Raw genomic sequence first — 27575 nt, forward strand, 5'->3', positions numbered from 1 at the left:
TTTCTCTGTGTAGCTTTGGAGCCTGTCCTGGAACTTGCTCTGTAGACCAGGCTGGCCTTGAACTCACAGAGATTCACCTGTCTCTGCCTCCCCAGTGCTGGAATTAAGGGCATGTGCCACCAACACCCAGCTAACGAGGATCCATTTTCAGACCTGCTCAGTGGAGGATGGAATTGTGGTTGGGTACAGTTCAGAGGCGCCAGGAGGGACCCTAAGGAGATGCTGAGCTTGGCTTAGGAAACAGCAGAAGTACAGAAGCAGATTGCCTTGGAGTACTGAACAGGCTCAGCTGAGTACTAGCGTCCCTGGCGGCCCCTGGTGGTGGTTCCAGGGAGTGAGACTTGCAGAAGAGCAAGCTGCCTCCTCCCGGGCGGCCTAGTGTTTGTTCTCAAGGAGCTTTCTCCCCTTTGTGTACGTTTGTGCTCCTGGCCAATTGCCACCCTTCACTGCAGCAAAAGCTGAACTCAAATTCACCTCTCAGGAATCCTTCCTGGTTACGTTCGCCCAATTCTGACTTCCTTCCATACTGGCCAATTCTTTGCTGTGGGAATGTGAGTTACTTGCACATGCTTCTGGGATGCTTGGTTAGCATGATGGTTCCATGTGTGCCATACTGGAAGACAACTGCTGGCACCTAAGGATCTCCTGTCCCCAGGCACTGCCAACCCCACCTCATAATGTCCCTCCCTAAGAATCTCTACTAACACAAAATGAGCATTTATTTATTAAGCAATTCTGTGTTAGTCTCCGAGGCTACAGGAAACAGTCAGTGACTGTCATTTCCAGGGGTCCACAGGTTGTAAAGGAAATAAATGCTGGTGATGAGGTCGGCAGGATCACTAATAAGCCACCTGCACCAGGGAAGTAGGTGGGGCAAGTGACTCAGGCAAGTTTCAGGGGCTCATGCAGGTGTCCTAGAGGCAATCAGGGTTCTGGGAGAGCGGGAGGAGCCAGCAAGAAAAGATGTTCATAGGTTCAGGGTCTGCTGGGGAAAGACACTGGACCAGAGGGAGCTGGGTGTGCTCTGGGTTGAGAAAGTTCCCCAAAGCATTAGAGGCTTTTATGAGCTTGGTACAGACAGATGGAGGAAACCCAGGCCAGGGGCCACCTGCCATCCCTTCCACCGTAAGCCTGGGATGAAGTAAGGGATGGTCTAGTGCCATCTGTTCAGACAGGGCATCTCCAGTACCTCCCATGCCAGTGGGTGTGGAACCAGCCCTGGAAGATGAGTAAACCGAGGACTTTGTTCTCTGGAGGCCTGGACCAGCCAAGGATTAGATAAGCATTCAGATAAGAGTGGGGGGAGAGACAGACACTGCAGGAGCCAGGGAAGGTCCCAGAGCCCGGCCTTAGCCGTGCTGGATGGGAATCCAGGAAAGCTGAGACAATGGGATCAAAGCCACTCAGGTACAGAAAGGGGTGAGAGATGACGTTGGGACTTGGGTCATCCATTTTGTTGTTGCACAGGTCCTCAGAGAAGGTCTTGCGTGGCTTTGGCCAATTCTCATCTTCCTGGAGGCTGCATCTTCATTTCTGAGACAGGCTCAGGAGTGACCTCACCAGGCAGCTGGACCCTTGGTGAGGTTTGTGAATGCCTGGTACACAGAAAGAGGTCTCTTGCCGACTGCTTCATGTCGTTAAACCATTTGACTTTATTCCTGGGTGTGTGTTTCTAAGTTTTTAAGTTTTATTCTTCTAGCTGGCTAGGTGCTAGTATACACATAATCCTAGCATCCAGGCAAAGGCAAAAGGGTAGCTTCAAGTTCCAAGCTAGCATGGGATATACAAAGAGGCCCTGTCCCCACCCCCAAAGATGGGGTGGGGACAGGAAGATGGCTGTGTTTAAGAGAGCACTTGCTGCCCTTCCAAAGGCAGCATGCTTGTCAAGTGGCTCACAGCCATGTGCAGCACTGGCTCCAAGTGACATTCTCTTCTGGTGGCACTGCTTATATGTGATGTGCAGACATAAAAATCTTTTTAAAAGTACTTTATTAACTTTATGTACATTGGTGTGAGTATGCCAGATGCCCTGGAACTGGAGTTACAGACAGGTGTGAACTGTGGGTGCTGGAATAGAACTTGGGACCTCTGGAAGAGCAGCCAGTGCTCTTAATCACTGAGCCCCACAAATCTTTTTAATATATTGTTTTTTTCTGTGTAGCTCTAGCTATCCTGGAAATTGGTCTGTTGACTCGGCTCAAACTCAGAGATCCGCCTGCCAAGCACTTGAATTAAAGGCATGAATACCACTGCCCAACTTAATATATTCATTTTAAATTATATTATTTATTTTTCTCTGTGTGTAGCATGTATGTAGAAGTCAGAGGACAATATATAAAAGAGTCTGTTCTCTCCTTCCACTATGTGGGTACCAGGGATTGAACTCAGGCCTTCAGACTTGGTAGTAAGTGCCTTTATTTACTTGGTTTCTCTGTGAAGCCCTGGCTGTCCTGGAACTCACTCTGTAGGCCATGCTGACCCCTATTTCAGAGATTCACCCATTTCTACTGGCTCAGGGAGGTGAAATTTGCAAGAGAAAGCAAGCGGAGTGAGCTCTGCCCCTACCTTAGAGCTTCTGGCAGAGCAAAATGGAGTCCGTGATGTTTGGCAGGACTTATTGCTGTGTATCTGGGCTTGGGGCTGAATTCATGGGTGGAGTGGATGGACGCACAGCACAAATTGGTAGTGGGAGTCAGTGAATACAGTGCTTTGGGGGAGCCTGGGGGAGGAATGGGAGGTCTTGGAGGCCCAGGTGACACTTAGAATCAGTCAGTTTAAGAAGAACCCTAGCTGAGAATGTACTGGGGTTGGCAGAGTGCCAGCCTAGCATGTCCAGGGCTCAGGCATCAGCACCATGAATAAGCAGGCCTGTGGTTCATGCTTATAATCTTAGCACTTAGGAGGTAGAGGCAGGAAGATTAGAAGTTCCAGGTCACCCTAAACTACATGAGACCCTGTCTGAACTGTTTTCGCACGAGGGCCTGACCCCACCCCTAGCGCCTCAAGGACAAGGCAGCAAATGCTTGGGCTATGCCTGGATAGGGATCAATAGGTGTGGGCCTGGTGCTGTGCACAATAGCACATGCCTATATACCTATAATTCTGGCACTCTGCAAGCAGAGACAGGTTCAAGGCCAGCCTGGTCTACACAGCCAGTTCCCACCAGCAACCAAAAAAAAGAACCTGGCAAATAAGCTGGGGAGAGAACAGCATGCAGAACACACAGGCATGCCATGGTCAGGCAGGCAGTGTTTCAAAGGTGCAAGCAGATGACTGTGGCCTGGAAGGAGTTGGGGCCTTGACATCTTCCTCCCCACACCCACCCTGCTCCTTCAGGTCCTTGTGGCTGGCATTGAGGCGAACATACCTGTGACCTATGGAATTGGCAGCCAGAGAAGAGGCCAGAGCACTGGCTGTCAATTCATAGGTCAGAGCCCTGTGCACTCCATCTTGGCAGCCTGCTGGCGCCCACCCACCCTTTCCTTCCCAGGCCTGAGGATCGCTGCGTCTCTGCTGGTGTGCTGGGTGGCTGTGGCTCCTCTTCCTCCGTGGGTACCAGCCTCCACCCCAGATAACAGCAGCCCCACTGGAACCAGTGGGCACTTCCACATGGAGTTGCTGTTACAGGGGGTGGCAGCCACTGGGGTCAGAGCTCGGTTGCAGGCATCTCCTCTGGCAGGGTCCTGGGATAAGTCCCACAGCTGCGCACCCATCATCCTAGGTCCTCTTGGCTCCATGCCCACACATTTTTATTGAGGCTTCTTATCATTCATCCAAGGCCCACACCTGGCACCCCATAGGACGACAACCTTCTTCCTGGGCGAAGTCCAGGCTCAACCCCAGAGCCTCCTCATCAGACCGGGAGTGGCTCAGATTTACAACTCTCCTGCAGCCTTTGCTCAGAGACACCCACACCCTTTGCCCCCAAGGCCCCTTGTTTCCTCCTAAACCTGAGGCCCAGTTGCAACTTCTGCCCTCCCTCAGGGCTGCAGCCATGGGGCAGAGGGACAGCAAAGGTCAACTGGACTGTAACCTACAAGGGTGGCCCTATCCAGGGAGCTGGGGACGAGGGAAGGAGCGGGAGGAATGAGAGAGGGAATGCGAGGCTGAGGGGCCAAGAGGAAAAGGTGGGAACAGGGAACAAAGCAGACAGGGGAGGAGGCAGGGAAGGACAGGGACCCAGGCTGACACTCAATGGTGGAGTGCTTGGCTTGAGGCCTTAGTTCAATCATCAGCACAGAAAAACAAGGGGACGGGACGTGGTGCTGAGAGCAGGACTATGTGCAGCCAGGCACTGCAAGAATTCAGTACTTTTGCGGTCTAAGCCTGCAAGGGCCTGGGAGCTGTGTGACCTCAGACAAGTAGCTAAACTTCTCTGAAGTACTACAGGCTCCACCTATGAAACCAGGGCTTGGGAGGCCATCTTGCACACTGGTCTGAACTGGCAGGAAGCTGCCTACCCTTCTACCACCCTCCCTGCTGTGACCCAGAGGTCCAGGAACTCATCTACGTTCTCATCCTCAAAAGGATCCAGTGACCGGGGCTGGCGTCTGTCCTGTTGGGACTCAGTGTTCTGGAAAAGGAAGCTTCTAGAGCACCCCATTGTGGCAGTGGTAGCAAAAAGCCCAGAGAAGCAGAGGATGCTATTGCTGGGCAGCTGGCATGGGCCCTGCCCTGTCCTTTGCAGGAATCCCCACTGGGAGGACATTCCTACAAAGGAAGATGCCAGAGTGGACACTCAACCATCTCCCCAGAGCCCGGCAGCCCATCCCAAGGCCTAGGGGAGTCCAGCTTCCTGCTGCATGGCATAAAGCACCAGCAGACAGATATAGGAGCCATTTGGGAATCCTGTCTCCTCAGGGCTGGGATGCTCCAGCCCCCTCACCCAAAGGTATGAGTAAAACTGAGGCCACAGAGCAGAAATGGGTTTCCCAAAAGTCCCCACGCCCACCTTTCTTTTCTTGTTCAGAAGGCTGATGGCCCTGCAGGAAGGCTTGGAGTTGGAGACATCCATGCACAAGCAGCGGGAGTAGCTGGGAGCTCTTACCTTGCACCTAGCTGGCCTTCAGGGCACAAGGAGGAAGTGGGGCCACCCTGGGCCCAGAGGCTTTTGAGCCGTTGGCCCAGCCCTGGTAGTGTTAATGATTAGCCCACTGCCATCAATACTGATCACAAGTGGGGTCCGAAGGGCAGCAGACCTGGACTGTGCCCCAGCTGGTGGGGCGGGTCCAGGAAGTGCCAGACAGGACCTTCAATTACCCAGTGGCAGACCCTGACCACCCATGGGCTTGATCTCTTGACTAGTCTGTGAGTCCCAGCTAACTACATGCAGGCAAAGTGGGGGAAGGGGGGAGTAAGGGACAGGGACAAGTCTCTGTTCAATATTTAGATCTACAATGTGGACCAAAAGACCACAGCTAATTTCATAGGTCATCAGAGATGCCTAGCAAAGTGAGAGACCTCTGGTTCCTAACTTACCCTCAGCCTCCCCACAGACCCACCCAATTCCTGGCAGTACCACCGAGGGTGGAGTCCGTGGGTGGCTTCCTTGTGAACAAGGTATGTGGGATGGGGGCAATGGGCATCAGAATGCCACAGCATTGTCCCAACATGTCTCCCCTTCAAGACCTAGGCACCCCAACAGCCTCTTTGAAGATGGTGGGAACAGCCTCCATAGGGCCTAGGAATCAGCCTTCTACAGAGGGACAGTCCTGAATGCTGTCTCAGCTGGCAGACTAATAGGTGCAGCCTTAGGCCACAATCCAGGGCTTCACAGGAGTAGCCTGAAACTGCTTTGCTCTAACCCAAGAATAAGGCTGGACCTTGGGATCCTACAGGGATAGAAATCAAGAAATGTAGCTTTGATGTGGGCTCCTGGAGCCATTCCTCCTCTGTGACCACCAGGAGACTCCCCCACCAGCTTCACTCAGCAACTGTCACTCAGAAGTAGTGCCAGGGTAATAGGCCCAAGCTAGGTTGGGCCCAAAGTGGAAGAGGTAGGCTGGTTTGCATCAGAAGGCTGAGGGTGGGGTGGGGTGCCCCCTGGTGGCAACAGGAGAGTACTGCGTGCAGAGGTGGGAACTGGTATATAGGCTGGGGCAGGGCAGGCTGGGGCCTCACAGGTACACAGGACCTGGAAGAGGGGCTGGCGGTGGGCAAGTTTATTCCACTTCATGCAGACACTGACCCACACGCTCAGGGATCTTAAAAATACACTGACCCACATGGCATCTGTCCCCCACCTCCCCATGAAACACGGAGAGACACTTGGCTGAGTGGGGTCCAAGGGTCCAAAAGCCTCCATCCTCATTCTGGAACAAGGCAGCAGTGTGGGCCCAGGTAGCAGGGAGGAGCAGCGTCCTTTCTCCCCAGACGAAAGTGCACAGACAGGGCAGAGGTCCCAACGCCGGAGGCCCCACTCTCACGGCTTATTGGCAACAGGCAGGCTGGGCAGGCATCCCTCATAGAGGCCATCCCTTGACGGGCCTGGTGGCCTCGCTGTGGGTCTCAGCTCTCAGAAAACCGGGGAGCTGGTGGCACCACGGTGGCTGCTGGACATGGTGAGCATGTTGGACAGTGGGTAGATCTCGGGTGCCTGCAGTCAGTCCTGGGTCTCCTCCAAGCGCCACTTGAGAGCATGGTCCTTGTGCGCATCTGGTAGGATCTGGTTTCGCATGCCCCCAAGCACATTGGATGTGGCCTCTGTTGCTAGGATTATTGGTTTTACCACTGTTGGGGGCAGCTGTCGGATCACACCCCCTACAGCACCCGTCAGTCCCTTCTGCTCACGGCCCCTTGATGCCACATCACAGATGGTCTGAGCTGTATCCAGGATGCCCTGTGGAGGTCAGAGGTCAGTGAGAGAGTGGGGGTGAGGAGCTGGGAGTGGGACTAGGGTGGTTCTCACCTCTCGGACAGCATCATAAGCCTTGGCCACGCCCTCCCGGAGGTCGGCAGGTTGTTGGCCTCTGCGCAGTTTCCGTGAAGACCGCTTGTCTTGGAGGGAGCGGGAGATGGGAGACGCCGGGGACAGGATGTCATATACTGTCTCAGCTGTAGCCTGAAGGACACCAGAGTTGGAAGATAACAGATGGCCTTTGCCTGGCAGGCAGCCTGGGAGACCTCCTTCAGGGTAACTGTTCCCTGTCCTATTCACTTCACTCCCTGACCTTCCTTTTCCCTGCAGTGGTTCCGATCACTTACCTCAGAGAACTTCCTTCTTAAATTTTCCTTTTATTATTCATTTATTTTTATTTATGTGTGATACCCTGTGAACACAGTGCCTCTAGAGGCCAAAAGAAGACCCAGGATCCTTTGAAGGAACCAAACTCAGGTCTTCTGCAAGAGTAGCAAGCAGCCTTAACTGCTGAGTCATCCCTCTAGCTCTTCAAACCGCTTTCTTATTTAAGGAGGCATTAACAAACCTTTCTTGGGCTGACAATATGGCCCTGAAGGTTAAATTATTTGCTTTGAGGTGGCCTGAATTCAATCCCCCCAGCTCAGAGACCCATATGATAGAGGGAACCGATTCCTCAAAATTGTTCGAATACAAGTCAGGGCACACAAGAGAATAAGGAAATTAAAGAGAAAAAGAAACCTAGGCTCGATGAGCTAGCTCTGTGGGTGAAGGTACTTGCTGCTGGAGAGAACTTTCCTGCTGGCCTCACACCGATGGCTGAGACCTGCCTGAACTGTCTAGTCCCCCAGCTAGAGGGCGGCCCCTATACAGACAGACCATGTACAAGCGCCACCAAACAAGCCCACTGCCAAACCCGATTCTGCCACCCACCCTCTGGCTCCTGTGTTCTGCCCACTCCGTCTTTCCCATCCAAAAGAACCTGTCCACTGCAGACCCCTGGAACTCTGCCCTTCCCTCTCTGGGCTGAGTTCAAAGGTCTCCTGACACAGTGTTCCCACATGCCTAAAGGCTCACCCAGCCCCACCCCACCCTACCCCAAAGGTCAGTAACTTCCCAGAAGACCAGGGCTTTGGTGTGATGGTGGTATGTGCTGGGGAGGCGGGCAGCTCTGGAGCCCAGTAAAATGCGAAACTGGATGGACCAGGGCCAGTTTCTGCGTCTGCTCCTTGTACAGTCACAAATAGTTGTGAGCATGGAAACATGGTGGGCTCTGGTGGCCCAGAACATACTTTTGGCCCCACCCATGGGAGCCAATTGTCATGTGGGCTCTATCTGTGTCCAGCCCTTTCAAGTTCAGCGTTCAGCAGAACTGTGAGGATGGCATCAGGAGCCTGGGGATGAGAGTGTTCTTTCCTGTCCAGCCCTACACTCACCTGGATGGCCTGGACCAGACGGTTGCTCAGTTCCAGAGCAGCAGAGGCTGTGGACGACCCAAAGGAGGCAGCTCCACGCTGCAGCCCCCGAATGAGGCGCCCATCTTTCCTGTACTGCTCAATGGGTAGCCACAGGAGGTCCCGGAACCCTTGGACTAGAGGACAGGATTATCAGAGAGGCCAAGATTGCCCTGGCCTCTCTTCCCTAGCCCTTTCCTAACCCAGTTTCTTTTTTCCTTTTTTAAAAGACAGAATATTGTTAAGTAGCTGTCCCTAGTCTGGCCTAGCCCTCATTTGGGCTGATCTTAAGCTAACAAGCAATCCTCCTGCCTCAGCCTCCCCAGTGCTTGAATTATACAGGTATATGACATAACTCAAGTTCAGGAGTTCTTAGGTTTGATGGCACAAGTCAGGTGTGGTGTCACATGCTACATGAGACTCTGTCTCAAAAAATAAAATAGGGGCCAGTGTCCTTTAACCCAGCACTTGGAAGGCAGAGGCAAGAGGATCTCTGTGAGTTTGAAAACAGCCTGGTTTACATAGTGAGTTCCAGGACAGCCAGGGCTACATAGTGAGACTGCCTCAAAAACGCAATAAAATAAAACCGAAGGGCCAGCAGGTAGAGGTGCTTGCTACCAGGTCTGCTGACCTGAGTTCAACATCCAGGACTTATAGGGTGGAGGGAGAACGGATTTCTGTAAGTACTCTGTGGTGTGCATACATGCAACTGCCCATATACACACACAAAATAAACGCAATTGTTTTAAAAGTATGGTTTTCCCTTGGAACCCCCTCCCACTTTGGGGGAGTTTTCCTTACTTCCCTTCATCTATATTTGTCTGTAAAAAAGCAAACAAGAACAGAGTTCTCAAAGCCAGACACTCACAGAGCTGCACAACTGAGTGCATGGGACCCACGCCTCCCAGCAGGCCAGGCAGCTGATTCTTGCGGATGTCCTGCAGCCACTCATTGAGGGCATAGCCCAGCACCTTGTCCACACCCAGGAGACTGGAAGGGAGAGGCAACAAGGATGAGATAGAGGCAAGTCACACACTGAGAGCCCAGGGACAAGAACTGTGAGCACCCTACCTGTCCCATTGTCTTACCCAGTCATGTGGGGCAACAACAGCCTATGACAAATGAGACACTAAGGCCTGAGAAGAGTAAAGATTTGGCCAAGGCCATGCAACCCATAAGAAATAGCAGAGTGAAGCCTGTAGACCCCACAAGGGGGGTGGGGGTAAGGGCCAGGGCCTCACCCATGCCGGCAGCAAAGCCGCTTGAGCTTCAACTCGGAGCAGTTGAGCTGGGCCAGGCCGATGAGGAGTCCTGTGAAAGTGCCCTATTGGGAGGGGACACAGGGTGTGTGGTTATGCTTGGGATACACACTGTGAATCTTGGTCCCAACCCTGGACTCACAGAGAGTGGCTCACACAGCCTGTCTGATGGTATCACTCACCACCTGGTCTACGGTGACATGCTTGCCATGGTAATCCAGGCAGATGGGCACCTCAGATGTGAAGCGGAACTCTCTGAGAGTGGAAGACAGGAGAGAACCCGTGGTCACCGACCTGGTCACTGACTTAGTTGGCAGACAGCCTGGCCCAGACCCCTCTTCCCTACCTGAAGTAGATGGGCTGTGGGTCAGAGGAGCTGTGGCCACTGCCTGGAGTCTCACGGGGACGACTTGCTGTCTCTGTGCCCTCAGACTTCCCTTCCTGGGGGCTGCTGGGCCGGCTGTGGGTTTCTCGGTGAGCTGGAGGAAGAGAGGTCACAGACCTAGGATGGAACTGGGATGGCTGGGGTGGCCAGTATCTACATTCCCCTCCCTGGCCTGGCCTCTCACCCTCAGCAGAAGCATCTCCTAGGACCATGGGGTTGATGCCAGCTGCTAGGCTGGTAAAAAAGTCCTTGAGGAAGAAGAGGGCATCCTGCAGGAAGAGTTCTGGGTCAGATCCAGGGCTGGAGATGGGGAGGAGCCACGCTGGGTTCTGCCCTTGCCCACCTACTCACCTGGTCCACATTGAGCCTTAGAGGCATCATGGAGACCCGAAGACAGCACTCTGGCCCTCCCAAGCTGCTGGTAGGAGCAACATGCAGCGCTTTGATGGTAAGCTGATGGCAGAGGATAAACTGGGTATCTGCTGGACTCTGTCCTCCAGACACACACAGGCTCAGGAAGGTCTATGGGAACGAGGCTGCCCACACCCAGGCACATTTACCATATTAGAGTGTGAGCGCCTTGGCAGTCGCTCGCTCGTGTGCAAATGAAGGAATTTGTTGATCTTGGAGGTGGCCAGCCGGTCTCGGATCTCTAGCTCTTGAACAATGAGCACCTGGCGGGACAGTGGCCGCTCTTCCAGCTCCTGGCCAGGGCCCCCACCTGTGGCTGACTCTTCTGGGTATACTTCATGTTGGAAGCTCACCTGTGGTGGATGGGGACTGAGTCCGGCCCTGGGGCCCAAGAGGGAAGGGGTCTGGCTGAGCCCTTTTCCTTCCCAGAAACCCTTCCTAATCTTGTCCCACCTCAGGCCCATACTTGGCTGCTAATGCAGCTGAATTACTGCCACCAACCTAGCCACACTAAACTTGACCTGCCCCAATCCATCCAACCTTCCCACAGCCTTTGCTCCACTTGAAGTGGAACACCCACCTTGTCAGACACTCCTGAGGCCCATTCTGAACCTCACTGGTCTCTAAATGTTTTCCTTCTGCCCAGCATGGTCCCTTGTCTCTAAGCCATGTTCCTCACGCAGGGTGCACGCTCTGCTTCCTGTCCTACGGGACCTTGACTCCCCTCCACACTGTCCTTGCTCTTGCTCACTGTGCAGCTGACTGACTCCACGCTCCAGGCCCAGACCTGTCTCATCTTTGAACCTCTGTTATAAAGCCTTTTTTTCTTTCTGGATGCTTCTGGCTCCTACCAGGTCTTCTAGATACAGCCAGGATGCTGTATCCTGAGCCCTCCTAGCTACCAACAGCTTTATACTCTGTCATCTATCACAATGCTTGCTCAGCAAAAAAAGGTTGCTCTAAGAAAACTGGACCCCCTAACACCCTTACGGGCTCTTCCTCATATAACCCGTGGCTCCTGATATCCAATCCTTCTGGAATCCATTATCACATGCCACTATCTGACAGGGTCTCGCTCCCCAGAGCCTCACTTCTGGGTTCACCCCCCACTCAGCCTTGCACTCACTTTGCTGAGCTGGATCTCCATGAGGGCCTGGTGCTGCCGTCCGATGCCACCTTGGGTACGCCAGGAGTTCTGAGGTCGGTTGGGACCAGAGGAACGGGAAGGGGAGACTCTGGGGCCTGTGAAGCCAACTCTTGCTCTGGGAAAAGATATATGAGGACAAGCTAACTCTGAGGAAATATCTGCTCTCCTCAACCTCAGCAGTTCTTTAAGCCTGGGGGAGGAAATCCTCAGCGTCAGGCCAGGGCAAGGAAAAACTCAAGGTCAGATGCATGAGGCTCGAGGCTGCCAGCTGCTGGAGGTCACAGTGAGGCTATGCCCAGATCATAATCCCACCAACTGCTACCCACACGGCTCTAACCTGTGAGTGGGGTGAAGGCCAAAGTCTCTACCCCCATAGAGGTGCCAGATGAAGGAGACCTCCCGTAGTACCACACGGCTGCTGGGCACTGGGAAGTGGGCGGGCGCTCGCAGCAGGTCAGTGCTTCCCAGTGGCTGGGAGAAGTGTCCGTCCCGCACAATGATGGGGCCTGGGTGCAGCTGTGTCACAATGGGCTCCCCATCTCGGGGCTGCCAGGAAATAGTCAACCAAACATGTTGTGACAAGGAGGTGGTCACCACCAGCACCTGCCTCTTTGTCTCCCTTTCCTCTCCCTCTATTTTTAACAATAACAACAACAAAAAATGACCTCCTGAATTCCCAGTCCAGTGCCTGTGTCTGGGTGGTCTGCCCAGAAGAAGCTTTGCTTCTGTTGGCCCTGTTACCTGGAGCTCAGTGAGCTTGGCCATCCCACTAGTCCTTGCAGGCACATGGTGCTCCCTTCTGCTAACTGCCCTTCTTCTTCTATCCCGTCTGTAGAGGATATTTTGTCTCCTCCTCTGGACTTCCATCTGTTCCTTCAAGCCCGGAACCAGGCTGCTTCCCCTACCTAAGAGTTCTAGAAGGGCTGGGCAACCATAACCCCCATCCCAACACACCGCGATGCCTAGGCCAGGGGCGTCAAGGATGCAGAACTCATCACTGTCCAGGGCGTCTCCGTCCCCTTCCTCTTCTTTCTCATATTCCTTTGCCTTAGAACAGGACTCCAAGGTATGAGAAGTGCCCCCAGGAGGAGGCAAAGGGGCCTGGGCCGCACTCCGTTCACCGGGGAAGAGATAGACAGAGACAGGAGAGGCCTGAGGAAGGGGGCCTCCTATGGGAGAGAAGAGGCCATTATGAGGACATGAGACTGAGGGTGCCTGAGGTCTGCTGTCCCCAGGGCACCCTGACCAACCTGATGACTGGGCCAGCTCCCGCAGGCTACGCCGTTCAGTATCCAGAAGGGCATCAGTCAGGTCTCGCTGGTTGATGAGGGCTGTCTCCACTGGAGGGCATGAGGGTAGGGAGGCAGGGCTCTCCGAGAGCTGGGCCAGAAAAGACAAAGGGCAGGAGTGAGCACCAGGAGGGGTAGCACCAGGGCTCCTCCAATCCAGGCCTTGTGTCTGTATAAAGAGAGGGGCCTGGCCGAGCTCTGGTAGCCTGTATGGCCAGGCCTCACCTGTACCTTCTGGCCAGCGATCTCCGTGGGGCTGGGGGGGCCGGGGTGGGGGGTGCAGGTCACCAGAGCTGGTTACGTACTGGAGCAGGTTGACCAGTAGGGCACAGGAGTCGGCACAGCTGTGCACGTGTACCACATTGTTGGAACAGCGCAGCTCGAACAGTGGCTGGCTCTGTGGGTGGTGGACCAGGCATTGGTACAGGAGCTATCACAGGCCAGGCTCCCTATCCCACACCACAGGCTTCTCAGCTCTTCTCCCACACAGACGGAGAGCAAGGGGGAATCTTCTCTTGTCAGCAGAGGCAGTACCTCATTGCCCAAATATGTAGACATCCCAGACAACTGATAAAGGTACCCAGCCACCCACCCCTGCCCCTGACTTCAGCCTAGTGATACAGGAACTGTTATCTCACCATGAAGATGAGAAAAACTGGGACCTACAGTGGATGTCTCCCTGGGTCCCACCTCTGTCCTGCCTGTAGGTGTCCTCTGGTGCCCTCGGTGAGTTGGAAGGACACTCACAGGGACCTGGCCCTTCCCTGAAGGAACACTGTCAAGGCAAGGGCACAATCTATGACCCTCCTGAGGCCTCCTGGACCCCTGGTGCCAGTCACTTACCAGTCTTCCCTCGGTGCTGCCCTTCCAGGTTTTGATCACAAGCTCTAGGAGGTCGATGTCCAGGACACAGACGTAATCTGAGCAGAGGGCAGAAGGTTCTCATGGTCTCCATCCGCCCTGCCCCTGCACTGCCCACCACCAGGGGAAGAATCCAGTGTATCTAGTACAGCTGAGTGCGTGTGTGCATGTACACGCACACATGTGTGGCTAAGAAAGGCGGGGAGCTGTGACACCTGGTTGCTCTCAGTGGATGGGGGCTTGTCCCCTCAGTATTGGAGAGCCCAACTCAGGCTGCCCTGCCTACCTCGCCGAAGATCCAGGGCCTCCACCTCACACTTGTCGGACAGGTACAAAGCAGAGTCATCAAGGATGAACCTGGTGGGGAACAGGGCTGAGAAGGGCCCGGGAGCCACTGCAGGTGGCAGCTCAGCGGCAGCTGGGCAGAGGGGCAGGAGGGGTCCTGGAGATGATGGGCAAAGAGGTTCAAGTGCCTAAGAACCTACAGTGATGAAACCCTGACAGCCTCAGCATTGTCCCTTGATGGTCACAGAGGGCCTGGGAAGACCCTGCAGGTACTTACTCTAATGGGACTTAAGATACTCGAAAACATTTCTAAATCTGCATTAGACTTGGTTCTCAGTGTGTGGAGGGTGCCTCCCTCCTACCCCCCATCATCTGTTCATCCGTCTATCCATCTACTACTAGGGACTGAACACATGGCCTGACCCACATGGGGTCATGGTCTAACCTGAGCTACATACATCTCTTTCTCACTAAGTTGTACAGGCAAGATTCTCCAGCTTCAAAAGGAGCTGGAATCACACACTTACTCCATTAGTATCAGCTTTAAATTTTCTTTTCTTTTTCTTTGTGACAATGGCTTGTGTATGAACCCATTCCTTCCTCTTTGCTAGCTCCTGCTGGGATCACAGGCTTGTGCTACTATGCCCATCCAGCATACTTTTTAAGATATGTAGGCTGGCAACGTAGCTTATTTGGTAGAGCTTTTGGTAGAACACGCATGAAGACCTGGGTTAAATTGCCATCCCCACTAAAATAAAACTTTTTAAAGCTTCCTGTCTGGTGCCTGTGTGGGGCTGCACCTCATGCTGGCTGCATTTGCTCCTGCACTACGTTCTAGCTAGCTTTCCATTCTTCTGTGCGCTTTCAGAACTCCCAGAGTCAAATCCAGGACACGGAGGTTCAAGTCTGAACTTGGGTAGACGTGGAAACAACTCACACTCCTGAGGACATGTGAGAATACAGGGTCCCATCAGTCCAAATACAGATGGCCCCAAGAAGCTCTGAGTAGACAGGCAGCTGGAAGCTAGCCACAGCCCAGCTCGGAGTGGGATGACCCAGGTCTGGGGCAGCCTGCATACCTGAGTAGGAAGGTAGAGGTGTCCATGACAATGTTGCTGGAGAGGGTGAAGGTCTCAGCAGTGATGAGGACTCGCACCGGGAGGTAGAGGGGCCTGAGGGGCAGATTTGGGCTGGAGCAGATTCCTTACATCTGAGCTGGCCCCTGACCCTGTATCCCTAGCCCCCCAATCTGGGTACCTGTAGTCCACAGCACAGGAGAATAGGTGTGTGTGTAGAACAGTGATGACCGTTGGGGGCAGATAGCCCAGCACAGGGTCATCCAGGACATCCAAGAAGTCCAGTAGCTACACAGGCCAGGGTGAGAGATGGGGGAGGACAACAGTGAGGACAAAATGACCTCTTCCTCTAACACTGGCCTCACCCTGCCCATTGTCCATCAGGTGTCCACCACACCCCTTGTCAGGAGCTCTGACCAAGGTCAGCTCCAGTTCAGTCTGTACTTTTCACACTGGCCTTCTCAGCCCGTGTTTGACCTGCTTGCCCAAATCACAAGTCCAGAGCCGCAGGGCCATGTGATTTCCTAGGCACTTTTGCTCACCTGGGAGTGCCAGCTTTGCTCAGGTGGGGCCATGTAGTGGCGCAGGGTGGCTTTGTGTAGCCTTATTGTCACCAAAAACTCCTGGGGAAGGAGGTGCAGTCAGTCAAGAGGGAGGTGGGGGTCCAGCACTAGCGTACACCAAGGAGGCAGTTGCCCAAGTCAAGTGTGCAGGGGAGCAGCAGAAGAATCCATACCTTGACATTCTTGTGGGGGTCCAGGTGGATTCGGACAGCTGCAGACAGCATGGGGGAGCCCTGGCCCTTGCGGCCTAAGGTTCCCCGCTCAGTCACCCCTTCCTCTGATGGGTAGATGGTTAGAGCCAGCTGGGCCGGGGGAGCAAAGCTGGGTAGTTCCAGGTGAGTGGGCAGCAGGTAGTCCTCAACGGCCGCTGAGGAGGAATCCTGTGAGCCCTGTTGAGGCTGCTGACCACCCCACTCACAGCCCACAGCCCTCCTGAAACTTCCCTAGCCCTGCCCCATATGTACTGCAGTAGCCCCACACCTTTATGGTAGAGTGTGGCCTTTTCAGCTTCCAGGCAGAAGTAGCCAAGCCCGGGTTTGCCACAGTACTGGGCGACACTGAAGATGGTTCCCTGCTCCACATCTAGTACCAGTTCCCCGTGAGTGACATCCAGCCGCTTCCCTGACTCATCCTGCAGAAGAGCAAACACATGCTTAGCTTCACTGCTGCACCCAACAGCTAATACCCAGAGACAGGGCCTCCTGGGGTCTACTTCAAGAGTCCACTTCCAGTCTGCGCCATGTGCAGCTAGCTGAAGGAGAAGGACGTGCCCCACCCTGCTGGCATTGGGACCCCCATTCTTACATGGAGGAAAGGCTGGGCAGTGGCTGACATCTGTGAGGGTTGATGGGTGGTACGGGTGGGTACGCAGACTGTGGCAATGGGTGCCACTGGCCCGCTAAGCTTTCTGCTGTCTCGGTTCCTAACTTGAAGTTGGCAGGCTTGTCTGGCTCTATAAGAACTCTAGATCTAGAGTGGGGCTGCCTCACCTTAGCCTCACAGAGCGCAGTGACCCGACCCTTCAGCACTGTCACAAGTGTGGAGAAGGTGCTCTGGGCCTGACGATGGGAAGGCTCGGGGGCAGGAGTATGGGGGGCACCTGATGCCATCGAGAAGAACTGGGTATCTTCTTCATCCGAGTCTGAGTCTGAATGAAGAGGTTGGCCAGGTGGGAAGGAGATATGGAGGGCTGGCCCAGCCCTGCCCGTACCTGGACTCCTCCCCGTCTATCCAGCATTCCTCTCGTACCCAGCTTGAAGGCCGACTTGCACATCCTGAACCCTAATGAGCCAGGCAGCCGAGCGGCAGTGGTGGACTTGGGAAGCAGATCTGCAGGCTCCCACATGAGCAAGTCATTGTTGATCCTGACGTGGGAGCAGCAGCAGAGGTAAGAGAGGACAGGGCCCTCAGCCTAGCCCAGCCCAGCCCGGCCCGGCCCATGTCTCCACCTGTTGTAGATGCTTTCGTAGACCTCCTTGCTTGGCAGGAAGATGTGGGCACTGGGCATGATCACATCCAGGGTACAGCGGGACATCGCCAACGTTCGGCTCTGGAATGTCCTCATCTCCTCGGGATCTCCAGGGATCACCATCTAGGCAGGTGAGGAAAGTCAGCCAGGAGACCTGCCCCAGGGCTGACTCTGGCTTCAGAATTGGAGACTCTAGCATCCATCCATGCCCCCATCCCCTGGTGCCCTCTCTCCCAAGGTGGAGGACGTTCACTGGGACACAGTGGCCAAGCATTCCCTCATGAATGTGAATCTTGGCAGTCCTCACTCACAATAGCCTTCAAGACAATTCCAGAGGAAACACACAAGCCACCAAGGAGCAGGGCCTGTCCAGGTGGTCCTGCCTGGCTCTCCACCGCCTCACACTAGTACTGTCCCCACCAACTTCAGAAGAGGATGCTGAGGCCCAAGCGCACCACTGGTGTTAGACCCGGGCAAGGGTGGATGCTTCAGAGTCCCTTGTTAGCCAACAGGAGATGCTGCTCAGTAGTGGGCCCCGGCTATGTACGGCCCAGTCCCGGTGGCATCCCCTGTGGAGAAGTCGGGAGCCTCACCTCCTCAGTCTCATACATGGTCCGCTTGGAGGAGAAAGGTGAGGGCTCAGGCTGCCGCAGTTCGCAGGGACTCTCAGTGGACAGTTCTAGGTCCTGACCTTTCTCAGAGGCTGTCTCCCACTGTGTGCCGCTGGACTGGGGGTTCAGGGTCACCACTACCCTGCCAGGACACAGGCCTGTTAGTGGCCTGCCACTAAAACCAGCAGACCCCCTCCTCTCCAGCTGCCCCTTCCAGAACTCCTCTTACTGAGGTAGAAAGTACTTGGTCCCAGTGCTCCTGGGATCCAGAGCTTTAGAGACTCGCAGGCAGGGGACAGGTGGCTTCTCTCCATCTTCGTAGAACCCTGGAGGGGACGGAGAGGACAGGGTCTCACTGCTGCCTCTTTTCTTCCTCCCCATTGCTGGGTCAGGTCAGTGTCCCTGGCATAAATGGGTCTCTCTGCCTGTGCTGGGGTCTGCTCCAACTGTAACCCAGACCCTTCTGTAGTAACCTCAAACCCACCTCCCCAAGAGGCTCAGACCTCTGCCCCAGCTGTTCCTGGCCACTCTTACCTTGCAGATCTGAGCAGGTAAGTTCTAGGCGGGTGGGAGCTGGGGGGCCAGGTCCACTGTTGAGCTCTGAATGGAACTGGGGCTCACTCAGTTCCAATCGCAGCTGCTCAGCCCTCACAGCCTGGCCGGCCCAGGGATCCCGCTCAGGCCGTAAATCTGGGATGGGGAAGCGTAGCCTCAGGGTAGCCCGGGGTGCTGAGAGCCGAAACACTGTCTGCTGCTCGGTGGCCTGTGGGGGCTCTGTCTGTGGAAGGGCTGGGGGTCAGAGCTGTCACAGGGGACTGAATGGAGCTTAAGTGCCAGCTTCCCACCCCAGCCCAGAACCAGCAGGGCAGCTCACTAGCAGGCCAGCAGGTGGCTCAGAGGGTGTGGTGGTTTGACGAAGCAAGGCAGCAAGTCGGTCCAGGGACCCCAGCTCCACGTCAGCTTGGAAGTCAGCTAGGTTCAGGGACAGTTCTGAATGGCAATGGCAGGCAACTGATCGCCGGGACCGGCTCTAGTTGGGGGTAAGGTGATTAGGACAGCTGTGGTTAAGTGAGGTCAGGGTAGGAAGGGGCTCCCACAAACTGAAACAAAGTTCCGAGGCTTCTCAAGGGTGGGAGAGGAATTGGGATAAGAGCCACAGCAGTGAGCCGGGTGTAGGTGGCACACGCCTTTAATCCCAGCACTCAGGAGGCAGAGGCAGGTGGATCTCTGCGAGTTCGAGGCCAGCCTGGTCTACCGAGTGAGTTCCAGGACAGCCTCCAAAACAATACAGAGAAACCCTGTCTCGAAAAACCAAAACCAAAAAAAAGAGAGCCACAGCAGTGGACAGAAGGGGCTTTAAACACCTGCAAACAAACAAACAAACAAACCATGGAACACTTTATAACTTTGCATGTGATCTTTGTATGGGGCACCCCAGCTCCTTTTTAATGTTGAGACAGGACCTCATTAAGTTGACTGGACTGGCCTTGAATTGTAGCTCAGGCAGGTCTCCAACTTGTCACCTTCTGCCTTAGCTTTCCAAATGCTGGGAAGACAAGTCTGTGCCATTACACCCAGATCATGCTAGCTTATACAAAAGCTACCAGCACTCTTTGTCAACCTTGAGGTTCAACATAGGCAGGGAAGGGGAAATCAGGCCAGAGTAATAGCAAGGTCAGAACGAGAACAGATCTACAAGAGCCCCTGAAGAGAGAGGTAGTGTGGCTGGGGCAGGGAGTGCTTACCTTGAGCACCCGGCGCAGGGTCTGTGTGTGGCGCAGGTGGGCACAGGGTCGAGCTGAGGTTTGGGAGCCCGAGTGACTGGGGAAGCTCAGGATCTACGAGGGGACACACAGGGCAAACAAGGTCAGGCTGGCCTAATGCCCGTCTGACCCCCAGGCCCTTCGTCTGCCCTCACCTCTGTGTACTCTGGCTCTGAGGTGGCCCTGGGCCACAGGCACTCCAGCACCTCCAGCTGCCCGAAGTGCACTTCTGTGCTGCCTGTCCTCCGACTGTGCCCACCAGTCCGCAGCTCCCAGGACAGCTGCACAGCTGTGCCTGTTAGTCTGTGGGCAAGAATTCAAGCTTCAGGGGTGAGTTGTGGGCCCTGGGTGTTCCCTGAAGGTCCCTGACTCAGACTGTGGCGTGTACCGGACATGGCTACAAGGGCAGGCCCTTTGGAAGCGTGGCCGGAGGTGGTGGAAGTCTCTCGAGCCGAAGGGCCCATCTTTGGCAGCATCAAACTCGGCAAAAAAGTGGGTGGCGAGGTCAGGTGGTCCTGAAGATGGGGCAGCTGTCTGAAGCAAGGTCAGGGTCACACCTCCCAAGGTCATCTTCAGCAGTGAGTCAGGGCGCATGGTGTCTGGAAGAGGAGCTGGGGCCGTCTTGCCTGGGGAAATAGAGGCTCCAATAGGGACTGCCCCTGAGTATCTTAAATGGAGTCACAGGTTGCCACTGAGCAGAGGGTTGGGGAAATCCTGGCTAGGCTGGGCATCATGGCACACACCTGTAATCCCAGCACTCAGAAGGCAAAGTCAGGCAATCAGGCAGATCTCTGTGATTTCAAGTTCAGCCTGGTCTATATAGGGAATTCCAGGCCAACCAGGGCTATATAAGTGAGACCTTGTCTAGAATGAGGAGGAGGAGGAGGAACAGGAAGAAGGGGAGGAGGAAGATGAGGAGGAGGAGGAGGAGGAGGAGGAAGAAAAACTGGCTAAACTAGACTATAGGAGGCCAAATCTGTTGTATCACGTGTGTCTGGAAGGGCTGACACCTGATTTGTCTTGTATGCCAGGCCCTCTTACCAGGCTCAATCTAATCCTCTGAAGGTGCTAGAAGGAGCAGTTGATGTGAAGACCTATAGCAGTCTTTGACCTACACACTCAACTACCAGCTAAAACACACAGCCTGATCTTCACTATGCCCTTGTGTAGAAAGGGGAACTGAGTCCAAAGAGCTGGAGTTCCTGGCCAAAGCACTCACTAAGAAACAGACTACGGGCTAGAGAGATGGCTCAGCAGTTAAGAACACTGGCTGCTGGGGCTGGAAAGATGGCTCAGAGGTTAGGTCCTGAGTTCAATTCCCAGCAACCACATGGTGGCTCACAACCATCTGTAATGAGACCTGGTGCCCTCTTCTGGCCAGCAGACATAGAACTCTGTATACATAATAAATAAATTTATAAAAAAAAAAAAAAGAACATTGGCTGCTTTTCCAGAGGTCGTGAGTTCAATTCCCAGCAACCACATGGTAGCTCACAGTCATCTATAATAAGATCTGATGTCCTCTTCTGGCATGCAGGCATACATGCAGACAGAGCATTCACATACAAAATACAAACTAAGTAAATTTAAAAGAAAAGAAGATGACCAGGTGTTGGTGGCGCATGCCTTTAATCCCAGTACTCAGGAGGCAGAGGCAGGGGGATCTCTGTGAGTTCGAGACTAGCCTGGTCTACAAGAGCTAGTTCCAGGACAGCCTCCAAAGCCACAGAGAAACCCTGTCTCAGGAAAAAAAAATTAAAGAAAGAGAGAGAGAGAGAGAGAGAGAAAGGAAGGAAGGAAGGAAGGAAGGAAGGAAGGAAGGAAGGAAGGAAGAAACTTAAGATTGTGCATATTATGTCACTTGTTTCCACTAAGTTAGGAGCCTGGGGAGCCGCACTGATGGGTGAATCTATAGGCATCATTGAGACCTCTTGCATAAATCTGACACCCCACCATCCTGAGGCTCCTCCTGCCCCATCTTGACCATGGAACCTAATGGGTCGACTTACCACCTGAATGTGTTGGGGTAGAGGGCCGGTGGAAGGCCATGTTACTGTGAGCAGAGGAGCCCAGGTCTACGCTGTACATGGAGAGCTCAGAGACAGCCGAGGTCACACTGCTTGTGAGGCCAGCCATGGAGAAGAAGAGGTCTGGGGGTAAGGTGAGGGGCAGTCAGGAATAGATAGCCTGGGCCCCCTGGCTCTTACACTGACACAAACTGCCCCTTCAATCTGCAAGAGCCTGGCACCCACCAGTGCTGTCCACAGTGAGGGGATTGGAGATGGGGTGTAGGCTGAGGGACTCAGCCACGGCACCCGCCTGCAGCTGCTGGCTCAGATCCTGCTCAATGAGCCACAGGTCTTCAGCGCCCAGTGGACGGCTCTTGCTTAGCTTGTCAGCCAGGCCTCCTGTGTCTGTAGGAAAGATATTTCAATATAGCCTACAAGGTTATCCTTAGCCCAGCCCACTGCCCCCCCATGCCACCCAGTGCCCAGCAGCCTCACCTGCAAAGTGGATGGCACTGAGTAGTTCTTGAAGCTGCTGGAGCTGGCGTGGGGTCAAGAGCAGGTGCAGGGAGCCCAGCTGTCCTGATACCTCCAACTGGGGACCAAATGGACAGCTGTGGAGCCCTTACATGCCACCTAGCCCAAGAACAGCAACCTACCTACCCATACCCCGGGGAGGTGGGATACCAGCTGCAATTCCAAACTTGCTATCAAGCAGCTGCATCGATTAGGCCAACCTGATCTTTCAGAGTCTCTGTTTTTTCAGTTGCCAAGAAGACAGCAACACTTTCCCCCATCCTCACAACAAGAACTGAAATTAAGTTGGGTGGTGGTGGCACACACCTTTGATCCCAGTACTCAGGAGGCAAAGGCAGACAGATCTCTGTGAGTTCGAGATCAGCCTGGTCTACAAGAGCTAGTTCCAGGACAGTCTCCAAAGTTAGAGAAACCCTGTCTCGAAAACCCCCCCTCCAAAAAAAAGAGGGGCTGGAGAGATGGTTCAGTAGTTAAGATCACTGGCTGCTCTTCCAGAGGACCTGGGTTCAAATCCCAGCACCCACATGGTAGCCCAGAACCGTCCATAATGAGATCTGATGCTTTTGTCTGTCTGGCCTGCAGGCATGCATGCAGACAGAACACTGTATATATCATAAATAAAAAAATAAATCTTAAAAAAAAAAGAAAAACAAAACAGAAAACCTGGAATTATTCTGTAGTTGAGGCTGGGTTAGCCTTGTGTCAGGTTCTCAAATGTTGGGATTACAGGTATGAACCACGCACTATACCTGGCTCCTCCTCCTGGCCTGGGAATGGATCTAGGATGGGTCAAACTCTTAGGCCTAGGACTCACCTTGGGGCCCGGGAAGGCATCGTTCTGCTTCAGCTTCACCATTAGCTCCATGTACCCTGTGCAGCTGCCAATCTGCAAAGGGGGTTTAGGCGGGTCCACCTGGGAGGGCAGCTCCTCAAAGTGCAGGCGAACCCCTGTCAGCTGCAGGAGCTTGTGCAGAAAGGCTGGCGGCTGGTGCACGTCCACAGGCGGTGCCTGGCTTGGGTCCCGAACGGCTTCATCACAGTACTCCAGTCTGGGGAGTGAAGGGTCTGCCTCGCCTAGATACCCCAGGCCAGAAGCCCCTCTTAAAAATGTTCTGGGGACATGCTGCTTCAGAGCGACTCACTTTAGGCTGTACCTCCTGGCCCTAGGTACCAGTGCAGGCTCCCAGCAGCACCCATTCCCCAGTCTCACCAAGCCTGCCCTAACCTGCCACTTCTTCGGAGCCTGGCTAGGAAAGAGGGTAGAGGCATTTATCCTCCCCCATTTCCCTGTATTCCTTACCTCTGCACCCGGATCTCCACAGCCACACCGTGTTCCACATCACCCACTGAATGCTCCACCCTCACAACAGTGTTCAGAAAGGTCACCTTGATCCTCCGAAGCACTGTGGGAGTGTTTAGAGTTAGGTGGCGAAGCGGGAAGCAAGACATGTCCCTGCCACTCTGGGAAGCAAGGTGGCCCTTGCTACTGTCTAGGACCCTGAGCTACAGACTGTGGAGGGCCCAGGAACAGACTAGCAGCAGGGGCCTGCTCACCAGTCTCAATGGTTTGTGCAAACATTTCCAGCCCCTCCAGGGGCTGAGGTGGTTCTGAGGGTTCAGGCGGCCCTTCACGCAGGCACTCTTGGGCCAGCTGCAGGCTCGTGGTCATGCACGAGGACCAGCTCTGGGAATCAGCAGCCCCTGGTCCTGAGGGAAGGAACAGGGCTCAGGGTAGAAAGGCCCAGGCCGGTCCCAGGCCATTCCCAGACTTTCCACCCTTGGGGTTGCCCTGCCCTCACCTGGTCCCTGGCGGGGCTGCAAGATCAGCTGGAGGCCTGACACACATACAGTACAGTGGTCAGTGAGGAGCGCCGCCCAGGGGACAGCCACCTCGATGGAACTCACGAAGCCTTCCACCAGTTCCAGTGGTGACTCCATCGACCTCAGGACTTCGTTCACAGACTGGGCAAAAGGCAAGGAAAGTCAGCTCACTGAAACTCCAGATATGGTTACCTGCCACAGTCTTGTAAGCCATTGTCTTGAAGAACACCTTGGCATGATCACCCTTGGCATGACCTGTTATCATCTCACCATCAAACTGCTCAACCCTTTGGGCCAGCTAAAAAGTTTCCTTCTGTTAGGTACAAAATTCCATTTACTGCTGGGCATGGTGGCCGGCATGCCCTTTTCTGTTTGTTTTTCTTTTTTGGTTTTTTCCAGACAGGATTTCTCTGTGGCTTTGGAGGCTGTCCTGGAACTTGCTCTGTAGACCAGGCTGGCCTCGAACTCAGAGAGCCACCTGCCTCTGCCTCCTAAGTGCTGGGATTAAAGGCATGCACCACCAACGACCAGCTTTTGTTTGTTTTTTGAAACAGGGTTTTTTTTTTTCAAGTGAGAAGTTTTATTACAAAGGGAAAGTGAGGGCGGAAAAGTCCTGTCTGCCCCCGGGGAACCACGTGGGAAAGAGAAAGGGAGGGGAAGAGCATAAGAAGAGAGCAGGAAAGAGCGAAAGAGGGTTTTTCTGCAGGTTTGGAGACTATCCTGGGACTCTCTGAAGACCGGGTTGGCCTTGAACTCACAGTGATCCGACTACCTCTTCCTCCCAAGCGCTGGGATTAAAGGCATGCACCACCAACGACCAGTGGCCAGTATGCCTTTAATCACAGCACTCAGGAGACAGAGGTAGGTGAATCTTCTCAAGATCTAGGCCAGCCTGGTCTACAGTTGGTTGAGTGCTTGCCTTAAGTACTGGGTCCCATCTCTAGCATAGTGAAGCTGAGTATGGCAAGATCACCTGTAATTCTAGCACTAGGGAAGCAGACGCTGGAAGATAAGGAGTTAAAGGCTATTCATTTTGAGCTAGAAGTCAGCCTGGGCTACATGAAACTCTGCATACTTTCTATGAAGCAACCAGAGGCTGCAGGGCTAGGTAATAAATGCCTTTACCTCTCAGGCTGTCTGGGCTGTAGCCAGGTTGAGTTGCAGAAGAGAACAAGCACCAGAAGGGGAGAACAGAGCCTGTGTCTAACCCAGCAGGGCACACCAAGGAAGGGGCAGTTGAAGTATGAAGCAGCCAGGCAGAGGGAATAGGGTGGTGGCTTATTCCAGGCACAAGAACAAGGAGGGACCTAGTCAAGGGGGCAGCAAGCAAAGAGTTCCAGGGTGTAATATCCGGAGGAGGGTTCACTGCAGTCCACATAGGCCCTGAGTCCTAGACCCATGGGGGAGCTGTACATGTCTTTGAGACATAGGATAGAAATGTCTGTGTTGTGGTTGCATCCCTGCCAGCCTGAGAGCTCCTAAGGGCATGAGTCACTGGCCTTCTCCCTATTACCCCAGGTGCTCTGGGTGGTACCTCAGTAAACATCCCCTGGGCCTATGAATAAATAAACACAACCAGAGCCAGGAGGCAAGAGATTGACTCAAAATTTCTCATCCATGGATGGGGAAACTGAGGCCTAGACTAAGTCACTGCAGGTACAATGAAAACTGAGACTGGGACCCAGGCCTTGCTTGCCCTGTGCATGTGGTCTCCTTGAAGGCCTTCTAGGTAGGGGCTGTAAGGCGGATAGCTGAGAGGGGGTTGGGGCCTGTGATGCCAGGAGAGGCCAGAAAGCAGCCAGTGCCATGACTCCCCAGAAAAGGAGCATGAAAGAGAAGTGGGATCTCTTTCAGGGCAGCCTAAGAGGCTGAAGGAAGAGGTCAGTGGCCTCCTATTTGTCCCCAAGGCACAGTCCACCTCTAGCACTTTCTGAGTGGCGGTGCAAACCCAGAGGTCAGCTAAAAAAGAGAAAGCCTGCCACATGCCCACTCCACAGTTCTGGAGCTGGAGGGATGACCCCATACCAGCCCCAAGCTGTAGCCTCTAATTGATGGCTCCTTGGCTACTCCGTCATCTGAGCTGTGAGTCAGTGCCCTCATCTGCCACCCCAGCCTCCAGCCCCTGAATACACTCTTAGGCCTCAGACCTTCTAAGCACCATCTTCCAGAATCTCATCCCACCCTCCACGCCCATCCCCAGCCTGCCCGGACACCTCCCTGGAGGGCTGCCCTGCAGGTGCAGATGCCGGGAATCAAATCCCTCCCCAAGCCAAGCTAGGTCCCTCCCACTCTCCCAAAAGCAGGAAGTAGAGAGCAACAGCAGTCACACGAGGTGCAGATCAACACAGCAGGCAGTGACGCTGTTGTTGACATCCACATCCGGGGGAGATCGCCACCCTTTATGCCCAGGATCATAGGGGTCAGGAGGTCAGGATACGTTTTCTACAGGTGCCCCCGGCAGTGCTCTTAACGCCCCCCAAAGCCTCTCCTGACTAACTACCTCAGTTCCAACTCTGTCACAATCTTTAGGACACCCCCACTCAGTTTTTCTCGGCTCCTCTCCTTAACTCTCGGGAATCCCCTTCCCCAATCTCCTAAATCCATATGATAATCGTGGCATTATCTTGGCAAGTGACACCCACTTCCCAACCTGTTTCTCCCTTGAAGAGCAAAAAAAAAAAAAAAGGACTCTTAATTTCTGGTTAAAGAAGGGCCAACCAGGGGGCCTGGCGGAGGCGGTCGGGACCCACTGGCCTCTCCAAACAGTGCCTGTCCTCCAGGCCAAACCCTCCGCGAGGACCCATCCGGTGGCCGTGCTCCCCTCCGCATCATCCCGGCTCTCCTCCTCACCCAGGTCTCCAGGTGAATATCCCGCAGGGCAACGCTGCCCTTGTACAGATCCAGGCTGAGCTGGTCTAGGCTGAGGTGCTCCTGGAAGAAGTGACCCAAGTAGTGCTGTAGCAAGTAGCGGCAGACACGCTCTTTCACACAGTTCGACCATGGCCACAGCCATCGTGACATCTCGGGGACCGCCGGGCCCGGGCCGCTTCCTCTAGCCGCCAGCCGGCGACCTCTGTCCGGCTGCGTTGTTCACTAGAGCCCCTGGTTCGCCCCGCCGCTTCTCTCAGCGCCAGGCCGCGCCCCCGGACGCCCAACCACGCCCCCACGCTCAGAGTCATTGGTCATTGCAATGGGCGAGGCCCGATGATTGGCCGCAGGAGACGGAGCTTTGAGGAGCGAAAAAAGGACTGGGCTCCCTGCGAGATAAAGTGCTCCCAATCATAGTTTACGCTTGCGCATAAATTCTGTGTGGGAGGACCTTTAACCTCCTTGCTACAAACTGCAGGAAGGCTGTAACCGAAAGGCGACTATCAGGCCGGGAGGAGTACGCATGTGCGGATTTGTCCAACTTTAGGTGACTGGAAAGAATTTAAAGGGACAGTGACCCACATAACTTTGTAGACCGCTGATTAGAGGAGTAAAGTCAGTGTGAAATTCTGCAGCGTGAATTTTGGCAACAAATACACACTTGCAGTTTATAAAACTTCCTTAACCGTTTATCTCATTCAGTCTTATTAACAGCTCCATATAGAGGGACTTTTTTGTTTGTTTATTGAGACAGGGTTTATGTAGTACTGGCTGTCCTGGAACTGACTCCGGAAAGCTGCAGGAGGCGTGTGCCACCACGCGCGACCCCCCACCCCCACCCCATCCCAAGAAATTACTTTTCCCAAAGCCTGACATTTAGACAAGAGCCAGCATTTCCTCAGGGACTTATCTCTG

General features: G+C 54.2%; 1 protein-coding gene across 1 annotated transcript; it reads right to left on the bottom strand.

Annotated features, from left to right (window-relative positions):
• Positions 1-708: 708 nt before the first annotated feature.
• On the bottom strand, positions 709-27109 carry Atg2a (autophagy related 2A). The gene is given in 42 exon segments (XM_013114020.3): positions 709-1595; positions 4952-6838; positions 6908-7060; positions 8293-8447; positions 9179-9300; positions 9552-9634; positions 9752-9824; positions 9916-10048; positions 10139-10223; positions 10306-10407; positions 10515-10718; positions 11492-11627; positions 11850-12058; positions 12467-12681; positions 12763-12892; positions 13027-13065; positions 13067-13198; positions 13645-13721; positions 13949-14019; positions 15027-15119; positions 15205-15311; positions 15566-15646; positions 15760-15953; positions 16067-16217; positions 16576-16733; positions 16835-16950; positions 17035-17177; positions 17648-17807; positions 17895-17991; positions 18200-18443; positions 18540-18695; positions 19411-19503; positions 19584-19731; positions 19817-20054; positions 21438-21578; positions 21681-21842; positions 21933-22029; positions 22786-23020; positions 23272-23374; positions 23526-23678; positions 23771-23933; positions 26643-27109. Coding segments are annotated over 41 exon segments (5760 nt in total). The 5' UTR covers positions 26814-27109; the 3' UTR covers positions 709-1595; positions 4952-6601.
• Between the last annotated feature and the right edge of the window lie 466 nt (positions 27110-27575).

This window comes from Mesocricetus auratus, unplaced genomic scaffold (assembly GCF_017639785.1).
Source record: "Mesocricetus auratus isolate SY011 unplaced genomic scaffold, BCM_Maur_2.0 Super-Scaffold_4256, whole genome shotgun sequence".
Lineage (NCBI taxonomy): Eukaryota > Metazoa > Chordata > Mammalia > Rodentia > Cricetidae > Mesocricetus > Mesocricetus auratus.